A 15,535-nucleotide genomic window follows, 5' to 3' on the forward strand; every position below is an offset into this window, starting at 1 on the left:
CACACACACACACAAGCACGCACCGAGACACACACACAAGCACATACAAGCACGCACACACACACACACACACAAGCACGCACCCAGACAGACACACACACAAGCACGCACACAGACACACACACACACACACACAGACACACACACACACGCACACAGAGACACACACACACAAGCACGCACAGACACACACACACAAGCACGCACACAGACACACACACACAAGCACGCACACAGACTGACACACAAGCATGCATGCAGACACACACAAACACACACTACATCAAACATTGCACTTTCAGGAGCGATTAATAACGAAACAAACCAACCAAAAATAAGACCAATTCAAGCCGTACAAAATTTGGTTAAGATATTGTATTTCACAATTAGTCATTCATTTTTTTCCATATTATAATATCCATAAAATTTGTTTTCAAACAAAATAAAAAAAAAAAAATAATACAGATTAAAAAGAAGCAGTGCACCTTTTACCAAAAATAAAAAATATAAACCACAAATAAAAACAAAAAGAAAAATCCCTTTTAAATTTCTCTGGAATAATAAAAAAAAACAAAAAAACAACAATATTTAATATACTTAACTCACAGATACAGTTACCAAATTTATACCATACCCCCCCCCCCCCCCCAAAAAAAAACAACCAAAATTTACAAAAACAGAATAACCGTTTTGCGCAAATTATATTATATAAACAACAACACTTTGCAATTGAATGAGTTCAACCTCTTTTTAAAATTAAAAAAAACCAAAACTATATTTTCCCCCTATCAAGACCCACACTTTAAAAGCATCGCACTGTTTGCGGTCTCTTACAATTATTTTAAACTACACAAAATGAACAGACTGTTTGTTACACATCAGTGTGGTCAACCCCTTAAGATTTTTTTCCCCCCCCGATGCGTTACTGCAGTCACGTTACTAGCTCGTATTTCTTTCCATCGAGAAGTCCGTGTTGCTTTGACAGCAAGTTCAGGAGCGTCTCTTTCGCTGGCGCTAGATTAGCCAGTATTTAGAGCAGAGCCGGTGCTGTCTAGTGATCTAGCACTTCGGATTGAGTTTGTTTTGCTGGAAGTACGCTAGCTGTGCACTAGGTGGCGCTGTGGCATTTACCTACAGGAAGACCAGCTGATCTAGTCTGTGTTCCACATATCTGAAGAAAAGCTACTGAACTCAGTCAAAGCAAGATCGTGAATCGTGGGACTTAGAAATGAAACACACCAAAAAAAAAAAAAAAAAAGACATTGAAAAACAAATTCATATTTCAAAACACACACAAACTGAGGTGCTGCAGTTATAACAAAAACATTTTATAGCTGCTTAAGATTTATAAAAACCCAACCACCATTTAAATTATTGCAGAGATGGAAATCAGACTCCTGTTGCACAGCAGTGTCACCCAGTCCAGGTTTTACTACCAGCTTGATCAGCCCCCAGTGTGGAAACTGCTACATAACTGAAGTCTTAAATTCATAGTAAAACCAGGAGTGGATCAAACGTCTATGCAACTGGAGTTATCGCCATCCCTGCTATTCGAAGTGTACTTGCTAGCATTTCAGATTGAGGTCATTAAAAGAAAACTAGAGATATTAGGAGTGGCTGTTTCTTCTCCTGTTTGTCGAGCGGTATTCTAGGCAACTCAAAAAAATCAGAACGTTTGCAAAGATGCAAAACAAAGAGAACCGGAAGAATTCGGGTAGACAAACTTTTTGGCGAACGCGCTCATCAGATTTAAGTGTTTCTCTGCTCTCTTAGTTTCTTCTAGCTTGTTTTTATCCCCTGTAATATCACAAGATCCACTCAAAGAAAGACAGGAGAAGAAACAGACGCTGATGAAGGGATCCGAGCCCAAACGCTTCTCTGCTTGACTCAGTTTCTTCTAGTTTCACCCCAATAACACTAACGAAGGCACTAGAGTTGAAACACTTCACTGACGGACCACTTTCGTCTAGTTTCACATGTACAGAGTTTATGGAGTCAGAATAAGACTTAAATAAAACAAATTCACCCCACGTGATGAAAAAGAGACACTATTTAGCAAATACTTTTTAAAATGACACTACAATATTCCCTTTTCGGTCCGATGTCGGACCCTGTCCAATTTCATCAAGAAAGACGTCAAGCGCAGGTCTCCAGTCGTTTTTCTCTCCGGAAAAAGCCGAGAAACTTTCAATGGCTGAATGAAACCGAAAAAAAGGGGGCGTATATAAGCAATACAGAGATAACACGGACACCAACAAAGGAGAGAGCTGCTTCTGCAGCCAGCGCTCAAAGAATATCAGACATGTGCAGAGCTTTGAGATGTTACAGTAATAAAATAATGACTCTGATTGCGTTATTGAGGAGTTTGGTGATAAAACGAGTGATCAGGAGAGGATTTATCAGTGTGCGCGTCTATAAAGAGGTATGTGAAAAATACAGCGAGCGAGGGGTGGGGCTGGAGATGCAGTAGTGAGTGTCCTTTTGCGATTCAGTGTCTTTTAAACCTGTTTTACTCTGAAAAAATATTTTAAACAGCGCGTGTGAAAATAATTTGGACCCGACGCGCCTGACAAGCGCAGAATAAATGGACCTCTAAGGGTTAAACACTTAAAGTGTTCTGCTGTTCATTTTGTAACATCGACATCTTTCTCCTTTCAAAAAAAAATAAGAGGTAATCATTTGAGAACGGGGGTAGCGCTTTGAAGACACGACCCCAACAGAACTAAAAGATTCTCAGCATAACAGAAAAGAGGGAGGGGTGAGGCAGAACTAATAATACTAATAATACTAATAGACTTTTTAGTTTTTAACCAAAAAATGATATGTTTTGCACTGTGCTTGTGAAATAATAAATGGATTTCTAGATTCTGTGGTCTTCTCTCCAGCCTACAGAGGCACCCGAGGGCTTGCAAGGGAATGAAGGTGTGCATTTACATTCAATTGTGCAGACAGCCAAAAGCAAACAGATTTATATGGTTTTTTTACCTTTGTGAAGACAAAACAAAGGGTTTTTATTGATAGAATTGTTAGCGATTCCAAACACCGCCTTCAATTATAAAACGGTTATATTCAGGCAAACCAAACACTGTGCTTTTGTTTTAGGAATTTCAAAATACTGCCGCTATCGTTGTCATGTAAAGAGATACACGTGTTATTGCAGGTCTGTTTTAGCAAACCCAAAACACTGTGCTCCAGTCTAGCTGCTATAGTCAATCAAACACTGTGCTCCAGTCTAGCTGCTATAGTCAGCAATCAAACACTGTGCTCCAGTCTAGCTGCTATAGACAATCAAACACTGTGCTCCAGTCTAGCTGCTATAGTCAATCAAACACTGTGCTCCAGTCTAGCTGCTATAGTCAATCAAACACTGTGCTCCAGTCTAGCTGCTATAGACAATCAAACACTGTGCTCCAGTCTAGCTGCTATAGTCAGCAATCAAACACTGTGCTCCAGTCTAGCTGCTATAGTCAATCAAACACTGTGCTCCAGTCTAGCTGCTATAGTCAATCAAACACTGTGCTCCAGTCTAGCTGCTATAGACAATCAAACACTGTGCTCCAGTCTAGCTGCTATAGACAATCAAACACTGTGCTCCAGTCTAGCTGCTATAGTCAGCAATCAAACACTGTGCTCCAGTCTAGCTGCTATAGTCAATCAAACACTGTGCTCCAGTCTAGCTGCTATAGACAGCAATCAAACACTGTGCTCCAGTCTAGCTGCTATAGTCAATCAAACACTGTGCTCCAGTCTAGCTGCTATAGTCAATCAAACACTGTGCTCCAGTCTAGCTGCTATAGTCAATCAAACACTGTGCTCCAGTCTAGCTGCTATAGTCAATCAAACACTGTGCTCCAGTCTAGCTGCTATAGTCAATCAAACACTGTGCTCCAGTCTAGCTGCTATAGTCAGCAATCAAACACTGTGCTCCAGTCTAGCTGCTATAGTCAATCAAACACTGTGCTCCAGTCTAGCTGCTATAGTCAGCAATCAAACAGTGCTCCGGTCAGTAAAGCACATTTACTACAACACACATAGCATGTATAATTATTAATTAATACCAATTGCTGTTTTATGGCATAGCTATTACATTAGAAGTTTATCAAATTCCTGGCATATTTTGCTTTAGGTAAATCATTTTGAGGTTATATATATATATATAAAATTTTGGAACTTAAACATAAAACAGATTTGTATCTAGATTTTTCTCTTGTATGACATTTCCGATAATAAGGCTGCAATTCCTTCTAGGGGTTCGAGTGCGATACAAACCCACGAGAGCACCAGATGAAATGACACCCCCGTATTCAAGAGTCCACCATTTCTCATTGTACAAATCGGACTGGGAGAATTTCTTTGGCTGCTCGGTTTTCTGACGTTCATATTAAATTCAAACAGCTTCATTTATTTATCTATTTAATAAACCTTGGTAGCCCATTCAGTGCCTCTGTCCTCATTCAATGAGGTTTATTTTTTTTGCAGTATTTTTAACTGGCTAAATGCTCTAACCGTATTACTGTGATAATCTGGTTAACGGCACAAGTCTAACTAAAATGGTTATAATTCTGCAAATACAGCCCTTCACATGCTTTAGGACACCTCAATATATACATATATTAATAAAAAAAATCAGAAACTGAATGATCAATTTTTTACTTTATGGGTTAAGAAATATTGACTTAAATAAATAAATCACGCTGTATTTAAAGTAAATCTGATACATTCTAGGTTTTGTTATTTGGTGTTTGATGGGTTCGTATAAATCCTTTTAAAATGTTGCAAAAGCCTTAAAATTAACCGAGCAAAACCAAAATCCTAGTAAAGGCAATTAAGAGACTTAAGATCTAAGAGAGTCGATCTACTGGTATAGTCACGCTCAGCTCTTTTAAAATACAAATCGAATTCTTGAATTAAGCAAATTGGTTTACATCACAGTTGCCCGGTTTGTGTCCCGGTGCAGCGGTCTACAAGCCCCCCCCCCCCCCCCCCGACACTTCCTTTCAATTTTACAGTTCAGTAGAGGGCAAGGCTACTGACTTTAAAGTTATGGTTTTGGTCTAGGGTGAGGATTATTCATGGTTTTATTAACGATAATATGACAGCCAATCAGAATGCAGTGTAACAATTCATAGTTGCGTTGTAAGAACTGGGGGTAAAAGTGAGGGGGGGGGGGGGGGGGACAAAAAAATTAAAGTGGAGGACCTTTTTGACTGCTGCACCTGACACACACACACACAGAGGACAACTGAAGCGAACCAATCTTAAAATAATTCAAGACTTGGCGAACTGAATTTAATTGGACCGAATTTTAATACTGGAAAACAAGCGGGGGAGTCTCCCTATTTAATTATTACGAATCTGAATCATGCCAACTTTCTTAATTTTGCAATGACGTGCTGTGGCAGCTTGGATCTGGGGGTCAGTTTCCTCCTCATGACACTGGAATCGCTCTCTGGAGCGTTTTAAGAAAATGTTTTAACCTCAAGCTCTCAATTCCTTGCGTACCTCTTGGGGTAATGGAGGGGTGTCGTCTTAACATTGAATGTGGCCTCAAATTCATGGCCATTTAAAGGGTACAGAAGGATGCTTTTTATATTGTTGTGTTACATGTTCCCTTGTGTTACATAAAGGCATGTGTATTGTTTATTTTTTACATTGACCACTTTTAAAAATTGCATTCCCTGTCTCAAGATGGCTTATGTACCCAGCATGGACCTCTCAGAACTACATTTCCCATCCTCCTCCTGGTAAACCCATCTCAGTTACATGTGTGAGCAGGAGGGTGATGGGAAATGTAGTTCTGAGAGGTCCATCAGAGAACACAGGAAGCCATCTTGAGGCAGGGAATGCAATTTAAAAGTGTTTTTTTTTTTTTTTTTTTTTTTTTTATTTAAAAAAGTGGTCAAATTAAAAAATAATAAAAAAACGAACACACCACACCTCAGGTAAACAGTTATTCTGAAAGTGAGGTGTTATGCTATTGAATTTTAAGCAGAATTGAGTTTTCTGATAATCTTAACTGCTTTTACCAAACTATTTTTGATAAACTAAAATACAACTTGTTCATGTTGACTTGTGTGTGTGTGTGTGTGTGTGTATATATATATATATATATATTATATTATATATATAGTAGATAATATATATATATATATAAATATAATTTTGGATTAAAATGTTTATTTGCTAAACGAATAAAAAATTACTTATGATTCGTTAGCCATCATTGTTTTTTTTTTTTTTTTTTTTTATAATTTACACTTAACTGGGAGAATAAAAGAGTGAGCGAGCTGATATGAAGTCACACCGAGTATATCGTAGTACGACAGAGTAAAGAAGCCTCGTGGGAGTAATTTTTGTTTTTGTATTATTCAGGTATGGTTTTTTTATATCCCCCAAAAATATAAGCTATATATATATATATATATATATTTATTTTTTTTTTTTTTCTTTTGATCGTTGGATATTCCTGTCTGAAGGACATCAATGTTTTCTTGACCGCTCAGACCAGGGAGTAAAGAAGTGATGATACTTCTATCTGAAAGAGAGACAGACAGAGAGAAAATTTAAGTGTGACAGACAGTCTCCACACACCCCCAGATTCTGACAATAACTTGCGATCTAAAGACGCACCCTAAGTTTCATTACAAATCAGACGAGTGCTTCTCTAGCTATGTCTAGATTGCTGTTTTTGTAATTCGATATATAATATGACATCTATTTTGTGAAATAATTAGGGCTTCTGTTTTTTCTGGGTTTTATTAAATTGCGTTTTTCGGTTCTTGTTTTTTTTTTTTGCTATTTTTGAGTTTTGTCATGACAGTGTTTCGTTTGCTTTCCAAAATGCTTGAGCGTTTTTTTTCTGTCAAAATATGCATAGTAGTATTTCGACAGTAGTTGCACACTTAATCTATTCCTTCTCTCCTTTGCCGTCTTCCACAAGGAAATCCCTCTGATCAGAGGCACACTCTCCTGGGGTTTTTGTGTGGAAGCGCCTTTGTAAATTTTGCCACAGTTTTAAAACCCTCCGTATCTTAACTGTAAGACAGCTTTAAATCCCACTAGCACGCCTCTATCCCGGACTGTAATCTCGTTTTAAATCTCGCAAGCAGAGTCTCCAATAGAAATGCAGGAATGTGCTGTCACTCAGTAGTTGGGGCGGGTTTAAGGTATGCAGAACGAATCAATGACAGATACAAACCAGGGAGGCGGGACATTGCCCAGAAGCGCTGGGAAATGTATGGATTATGTTTGTAGTATGTTTTATTTTATTTTTCTAAATTGATTTGATTAACCATTTCAGCCAGTTTTTTCCGGTGTTATCTGGCCATCAACCAATTTCATTTTCTTTTTGTAATCAGGGGTGTTTTATTGGTTAAAACCGAAAATCAGAAGCCCTAAATATAATTTGTAATGTGATATATGTTGCCTGGATTTCTCTGTGTATTTCCTTAACTTTCAATGTAAAGGCAAGCTTGTGGAAAGTGACTGGATGAGAAAACGCATTCCTTATTCGCTGTATGATATATGGAGGTTGTCAGGGTCTAGTAATCTCTTGTACTAAATCTTATTAGCAGTAGGGGGGGGGTGTCTGTGTGTATAAAACGGATCGCCAGTACGTTTATTACAAAAGACCAACAAACATAGAAGCGAGAGAGACAGACAGACAGACAGCCACCCCCCCCCCAGTCTGAAAAACTTGCGAGACAAAGGTGGTCCTGAGCAAGACCAAACACATTCCGCACTCACCTGCCTGCTGCCTCAGGTGCCCTGGTAAGTTGCCTGAAACCTGGCTGTCTCCTCAAATATCAACTCCTTCAGTTTCTCTTTGGGCAGGTCGTCCAGTTCCATGTTGAAAGTGAAGGGCTCTTCAGCAACAGGCTAGAGAGAGAGAGAAAATAGCAGTATGAGAAGACAGGGCACAGTGTCTGATTGCTGACTATAGCAGCTAGACTGGAGCACAGTGTTTGATTGTCTATAGCAGCTAGACTGGAGCACAGTGTTTGATTGCTAACTATAGCAGCTAGACTGGAGCACAGTGTTTGATTGTCTATAGCAGCTAGACTGGAGCACAGTGTTTGATTGCTAACTATAGCAGCTAGACTGGAGCACAGTGTTTGATTGACTATAGCAGCTAGACTGGAGCACAGTGTTTGATTGTCTATAGCAGCTAGACTGGAGCACAGTGTTTGATTGACTATAGCAGCTAGACTGGAGCACAGTGTTTGATTGTCTATAGCAGCTAGACTGGAGCACAGTGTTTGATTGACTATAGCAGCTAGACTGGAGCACAGTGTTTGATTGCTGACTATAGCAGCTAGACTGGAGCACAGTGTTTGATTGCTGACTATAGCAGCTAGACTGGAGCACAGTGTTTGATTGCTGACTATAGCAGCTAGACTGGAGCACAGTGTTTGATTGACTATAGCAGCTAGACTGGAGCACAGTGTTTGATTGCTGACTATAGCAGCTAGACTGCTAGCACAGGGGGGGGAGGGGGATCCTGACCTCATCAGTGGGGTCGTAGTACTGCTCCAGATAGGGGTGAGCGAGGGCCTCCTCCACAGTGATGCGCTTGATGGGGTTAAAGGTCAGCATGCGGTCCAGCATGTCCAGAGCTGTAGAACACACAGAACTATAAACAAAACCAGCAGACACAGAGAGAGAAGGCAGTGGCACAGAGACAGGGAGTCGGACACACAGACAGAGAGAAACTGGCAGAGAAAGGAGAGAAAGAAAGAAGGGCAGTAGCAGAGAGACAGGGAGTCAGATACACACACACAGACAGGCAACTGGTAGAGAGGCAGACAGACAGAGACAAGGAGGGGGGAGTCTGGGAGAGTGTTAGGCAGGCAGAGGACAGACAAAGGGAGAGAGAGAGAGGTCAGGGAGTCGGGGAGAGAGGCAGGCAGGCGTGTGGGGCTCACCTTTCCCATCGGCCTTGGGGAAGAGCTTGTTCCAGGGGATCTTGGGTTTCTGCGGGAGACTCTGCAGGTAGTTCCGCGCCTTCATGTTGATGATGCAGTTCAGATCATCTGGAGTGGGGGAGCCCAGAATACCTGGAGAGAGAAATAACCACCAGTGTATTACCACTAAAGCCCATCACCACCAGTGTATTACCACTAAAGCCCATCACCACCAGTGTATTACCACTATAGAGTTTGATCCTACTAAAATTGATTGATTGATAAATGATAACTGAATAGATGGAGAGATGGACACACACACACACACACACACACAAATGAAAACCCACCAAGAATGTGGTTCAGCTGATCCAGATAATGTTTCCCTGGGAAGATGGGTCTGTTTGAAAGCATCTCAGCTAGAATGCAGCCCACTGACCAGATATCTATGGACTTGGTGTAGCCCTGCAATCAGAAACACAGACAAACAAAACCAGACAGCCGTCAGCAATAGCTATGCCATCACCCTGTAGACTGAACTCATTTTTGCTGGCTATGGCTACATCTCCCAGCATGCCTTTGCACCTGCAGCAATGGTGAGGGATGCTGGGAGCTGTAGTTCTTTATGCTGTGGTCCTGTAAATCGCAAACGATACAGACCTCTTTTGCGACACATTATGTACAGCTCTGGCCAAATTTTTTGCACCCCCCCCCCCCCCCCCCCATTATCAGAATGAATAATTTAACTTCGTGAAGTTGAACGAAACCCACTAAACAAATTTAAGTAAACATATTGAAAAATTTTGCAAAATCTAACATGAATAGAGGTCTATAGGAAAGAGATCTCAGCACTGCAGAGCTGTATAGAGGTCTATAGGAAAGAGATCTCAGCACTGCAGAGCTGTATAGAGGTCTATAGGAAAGAGCTTCTAATGATCCTCCCTTGTCTCTGCATGTCTCTGTGTGTGTGTGCGTTGGTATTGAAACCCTGTGTGTGTTTGGTACAGGGTGTTCTCGTTACCTTGGAGTTGAGCATGATCTCGGGCGCTCTGTACCAGCGAGTCGCCACGTACTCCGTGAGGAAGCCGGTGTGGTCGTGCTCTGGGTCAGCTATCCGAGCCAGCCCGATCACACAGAGACTAGAAGAGAACAGACTTGAGAGAGATTAATATCCACACACACACACACACACACACACACAACTACCGAGCCCAGCCCGAAATCACAGATCTGAGAGAGAGACAGACAGAGAGATTAATATCCACACACACACACACACACAACTATCCGAGCCAGCCCGAAATCACAGATCTGAGAGAGAGACAGACAGAGAGATTAATATCCACACACACACACACACAGCTATCCGAGCCAGCCCGAAATCACAGATCTGAGAGAGACAGACAGAGAGATTTATATCCACACACACACACACAGCACTCCATGCCAGCCCGAAATCAGAGATCAGAGAGAGAGACAGAGAGATGAGAGGAGAGAGATTAATATCCACACACACAGCGCTCTGTGCCAGCTCGAAATCAGAGAGAGATTAATATCAATACACACAGCACTCTGTGCCAGCCCGAAATAAGAGATCAGAGGGCACGGGGAGGAAGAGAGACAGAGAGAGAGAGAGATTAACATCCACAGACACACACTGCTCTGTGGTTTACCTTGATCGTACGTGGTGTTTATGAGCAGGTTAGAAGGACAGAGGTGTGTTTTACCTTCAGATCACAGGTGGTGTCGGAAAGAAGGTTTGATGGATGGAGGGATACAGGGAGAGGGATGGTTGGATAGAGGGAGGGATGGAGGGAGGGAAGGTTTACCTTGAGATCGCAGGTGGAGTTGATGAGCAGGACGGAGGGAGGGATGGATGGAGGGATGGTTGGATAGAGGGAGGGATGGAGGGAGGGTTTACCTTGAGGTCGCAGGTGGTGTTGATCAGCAGGATGGATAAAGGGATGGATAGAGGGATGGAGGGAAGTGTTCACCACAAGGTCGCAAGTCCAACCTTGATCCTCAGGTGGTATTTGACCTTACCTTCTCCCTAGGGATGGAGGGATAGAGGGATGGAGAGTCCGGGATTAGCTTGAGGTCGCAGGTGGTGTTGATGAGCAGGATGGATAAAGGGATGGAGGGAGGGATGGATGGATGGATAGAGGGATGGAGAGAGGGAGGGGTTACCTTGAGGTCGCAGGTGGTGTTGATGAGCAGGATGGATAGAGGGATGGAGGGAGGGATGGTTGGATGGAGGGAGGGAGGGATTAGCTTGAGGTCGCAGGTGGTGTTGATGAGCAGGATGGATAGAGGGATGGAGGGAGGGTTGGTTGGATAGAGGGAGGGAGGGATTACCTTGAGGTCGCAGGTGGTGTTGATGAGCAGGATGGATAGAGGGATGGAGGGAGGGATGGAGGGAGGGTTGGTTGGATAGAGGGAGGGAGGGGTTACCTTGAGGTCGCAGGTGGTGTTGATGAGCAGGTTGGATGGTTTCAGGTCTCTGTGCAGCACGTTGGCCGAGTGGATGTACTTCAGCCCTCTCAGTATCTGGTACAGGAAGTAGCAGATGTGATCATTGCTGAGCTGCTGAGTCTTCAGCAGTTTGTACAGATCAGTCTCCATGAGATCCTGGACTATATACCTGAGAGCGCGCCAGCCAGTCAAGGAACACACACACACACACACACACACACACACTGCCTGTATTACTGGCCCAAGCTCGCTCTTGCACGATTCAAAACAGGACTCTCGTGGGCCAGTGGTTAAAGGAAAGGGTCTTGTTACCAAGAGGTTCCAGGTTCAAATCCCGGCTCAGCCACTGACTCGCTGTGTGTGTGTGCGTGTGTGTGCGTGTGTGTGTGTGCGTGTGAGACCCTGAGCGAGTCGCTTCACCTCCTTGGGCTCCGTCCTTCGAACGAGACGTCAAACAAACGAGGTGCTATTGGAAGTGACTCTGCAGCAGCAGCGGTTGTTGATGATGCAGAGTTCACCCTCCTAGTCTCTGCCCTCAGCGAAACCTTTGGATCGGAGCCTCTGATAAATGCCTAAATAATAATATAATAATAATAATAATAATAATAATAATAATAATAATCAATAGCTGGAAGTCGTTTTGGACACACAATGCAGTATCTATAACACTTAACACACTGGTAAATAACACTGTTGCAAATATAGGGTATGTAAACTTCTGAAGACAACTGTGTGTGTGTATATATGTATATATAGATATAATACATGGATGAAGGCTATATTTGCATCCTGAGCCATTCGAAAAAAGACAATGCCACAGCAGAGACGTCAAAATGGCATATTCGTCTAGATTATACTTGACCTTTGACCCGTATTTGACCCCCATGCACCCCGAGACCACTTTCAAAAAATAAAATGGTTAGGATAGGTATCGTGGTTAGGGATTGTGGTTAGGGTAGGGATCGTGTTTAGAGTTATTGTTAGGGTTCAGGGTATCGCTGCCCCCTGTAAGGATACACGTCCCTCATGTTGTCCAGCTGCCTGGCTCTCAGGATGTCGTTGATGCCAATGATGTTCTCGTGTCGGAAGCGCAGCAGGATCTTGATCTCTCTCAGGGTGCGCTGGCAGTACGTCTGATGCTCAAAGGGGCTGATCTTCTTAATGGCTACTCGGAGCTTGTTCACATTGTCATGGGCAGAGCTGTGGAACAAACCAGCAAACACACACACACACACACACACACACGATGAGCACAGGGCTGGGAATAAGACTCCTATTGAACATTCCAGGTTTTACTGCCAGCTTGATCAGCCCCCAGGTGTGTCCGAGGTTAAAGCTTATTCCAGGTTTTACTGCCAGCTTGATCAGCCCCCAGTGTGTCTAGGTAACAAGCTCAGGTGTGTCTTATTATTAAACCCCCAGTGAAACCAGGACTGGATCAGTGGGGACCTGGTATCACTGTTATTGTGCACACATACACAATAGTGGGGGTCACATGGGTCCTGTAGTGACAGACGACATTTGAATTGACCAAGGAACCTGTGTCTGGGCCCACCAGGGATAAAAAAACAAACCCGGGTCGGTTTGATCTTTTTTTTGGTGATGAGGCAAACCGTGTTCCGGTTTCACACTAGGTAAGTGGAACCAAAGTGATCCCAAATTATTCTTCTTTGTGTCTCGAACATTGCTCTGTGTTACCCCCGACCTAGTTCAACGAGACACACTGGGGGCTGATCAAGTTGGTAGTAAAACCTGGACTGGATCACACTGCTGTGCAACAGGAGTCTGATTCCCATCCCTGAAGGTTGTCGCCATTCGCTAATATCAAAATACTGCATTTATTTTGCTGTGGGTGTAAAGACACACAAATCACAACTGAATAGGACTCGTCCTCTCTCTGCATCCTCTCCCACTGCCACCCACCTCGCCCCACCCACCCAACATAACGTTAAATTAATGCATATTATTCTAGATAGAAACCCTATTTGCTATTTAGATCCAAGTTACATATACCGTATTATAATCAATTTTAAGAGCTTCATTACTACCGATTATTTAATTTTTTTTTTTTTTTTTTAAACCAGTACCGACGATCTTATACAGTACACAAAAATGTCATGTCATTTTAGCATCAGTATTGTAGTTTTAAATCGCGGGGGTTATTAAAATATTACATTGGAACAAGGTTCTGCAATATTTCATTATATAAAACGGTATTGCAGTTTAATATGCTAATAAATAATAATGACAATCCTTGGGCGGTTCAATTTACCTATGATTAAAATTATCATAATAAAATGTAAATGCAATACCCCAAGTATATAATAATATATATAGTTATAACATCAATCATATATATATATATATATATATATATATATATATATATTTATATATATATAAAATATATATAATATATCTAATTATAAAATTACAAATTATATTTAATTCGTTTTGCTCCCTTTATATAAGTTTGATTTTCAGACTACTCGTCTTTTTCCGTATATTTTCAAATATTCAACTCGTTGCTATTCTCGCAATGAGAAAAGCGCTAACTCTTTGGCAAACAATTATTATTATTATTATTATTATTATTATTATAATAATATTAAATACCAAAGAATAATATAATATTTTCCACGGCGTGTGTTGTGTTTGTGTTTTGTCAAAGCGTGACTTTGTATTTACGAATTTTATTTTGCTGTTTTTGGTGTTAAATACAAAAACGAAACACGTCGATAAATACACTGTAACGTAACATTGAAAACACTGAAAACAAAAAAATTAAAATAAATTAAAATAAACATCATTTAAATTACCAGACCATTCCGTAGGCCCCCTCCCCGATGTAAAGTAGATCGACGTAGCGGGGCCCGACGTCGAAATTCTGCCCTTTCACGGACTCCAGCTTGGAAGCTGCGGGGGGAGCCGCCGCCGCCGACGCCGACGCCGCGCCTCCGCTCACCGCCCCGGCTGCTGCGGAACCCGAGCCCGCGGCTCCTGATCCCGCTAGGCCGCGGTTAGACGAGTCGGCCATAATCGTAGATTTTGTTTTTCTTGCAAAAATAAAATAATAATAATAATTATAATTTCAGGCAAGAATAACAAACAGTACAAAGCCGAACAGGGCGGTTCTGCTAACGCTGGACGGTTTGCTTTGCAGGCAGCCTTGCAAGTAATCAAGCAGCAGCGGCGCTAGGGAGTGCGCGTTACCGACACGGCTGTAGCTCTGCAGGCTGTACCAGCGCGTACACGGCACCGAGCATTTCCACACCCAAACACAGCGGTTTAAAAAAAAAAAATAAAAAAAAAAAAAAAAAAAAAAAAAAAAAAAAAAAAAAAACTACAACCCCCAGAATCCACCGCGGGCTGGTGTGCACTACACCTCCCACAACCCAGCGCCTGTTTTTGGATCAGAAGTGATTTGGAACCAGAAAGAAAGCTCTAGTGCCTTCATCAGCGTTACTGAAACTAAACTGAGTCCAGCAGAGCAGCTCTAGTTTGGGGCTCTAGTGCCTTCATCAGCGTTACTGAAACTAAACTGAGTCCAGCAGAGCAGCTCTAGTTTGGGGCTCTAGTGCCTTCATCAGCGTTACTGAAACTAAACTGAGTCCAGCAGAGCAGCTCTAGTTTGGGGCTCTAGTGCCTTCATCAGCGTTATTGAAACTAAACTGAGTCCAGCAGAGCAGCTCTAGTTTGGGGCTCTAGTGCCTTCATCAGCGTTATTGAAACTAAACTGAGTCCAGCAGAGCAGCTCTAGTTTGGGGCTCTAGTGCCTTCATCAGCGTTACTGAAACTAAACTGAGTCCAGCAGAGCAGCTCTAGTTTGGGGCTCTAGTGCCTTCATCAGCGTTACTGAAACTAAACTGAGTCCAGCAGAGCAGCTCTAGTTTGGGGCTCTAGTGCCTTCATCAGCGTTACTGAAACTAAACTGAGTCCAGCAGAGCAGCTCTAGTTTGGGGCTCTAGTGCCTTCATCAGCGTTACTGAAACTAAACTGAGTCCAGCAGAGCAGCTCTAGTTTGGGGCTCTAGTGCCTTCATCAGCGTTACTGAAACTAAACTGAGTCCAGCAGAGCAGCTCTAGTTTGGGGCTCTACTGCCTTCATCAGCGTTACTGAAACTAAACTGAGCCCAGCAGAGCAGCGTTTTTTTTTAAATC

The 15,535-nt window shown here is 42.3% G+C and overlaps 1 protein-coding gene across 2 annotated transcripts; it reads right to left on the reverse strand.

Annotated features, from left to right (window-relative positions):
- Positions 1-6,411: 6,411 nt before the first annotated feature.
- On the reverse strand, positions 6,412-14,606 carry mapk3 (mitogen-activated protein kinase 3). Of its 2 annotated transcripts, none has more exons than XM_041238834.1 (10): positions 14,195-14,606; positions 12,393-12,575; positions 11,355-11,544; positions 10,284-10,293; positions 9,925-10,031; positions 9,254-9,368; positions 8,925-9,056; positions 8,506-8,615; positions 7,747-7,878; positions 6,412-6,535 (listed from the first exon to the last, which is right to left on the reverse strand). In XM_041238834.1, exons 1-9 carry the CDS (start codon positions 14,410-14,412, stop codon positions 7,759-7,761), a joined length of 1,185 nt encoding a protein of 394 aa, XP_041094768.1. In that variant the 5' UTR covers positions 14,413-14,606; the 3' UTR covers positions 6,412-6,535; positions 7,747-7,758. The 2 variants fall into 2 exon arrangements, with proteins under 2 accessions (XP_041094768.1, XP_041094767.1); XM_041238833.1 differs by having other exon boundaries at positions 9,925-10,017; positions 10,270-10,293.
- Positions 14,607-15,535: the final 929 nt, after the last annotated feature.

Source organism: Polyodon spathula, chromosome 50 (assembly GCF_017654505.1).
Source record: "Polyodon spathula isolate WHYD16114869_AA chromosome 50, ASM1765450v1, whole genome shotgun sequence".
In the NCBI taxonomy this organism is placed as follows: Eukaryota; Metazoa; Chordata; class Actinopteri; order Acipenseriformes; family Polyodontidae; genus Polyodon; species Polyodon spathula.

What these genes read in the sequence shown, in the direction of transcription:
- mapk3 (XM_041238834.1), bottom strand. Translation starts at nt 14,412, where the DNA reads ATGGCCGACTCGTCTAACCGCGGCCTAGCGGGATCAGGAGCCGCGGGC. An exon ending in AGATCATGCTCAACTCCAAG is followed by an intron (nt 9,369 to 9,924) that starts GTAACGAGAACA and finishes TTCTGATTGCAG; the next exon opens with GGCTACACCAAGTCCATAGA. An exon ending in ACTACGACCCCACTGATGAG is followed by an intron (nt 7,879 to 8,505) that starts GTCAGGATCCCC and finishes CTCTCTCTCTAG; the next exon opens with CCTGTTGCTGAAGAGCCCTT.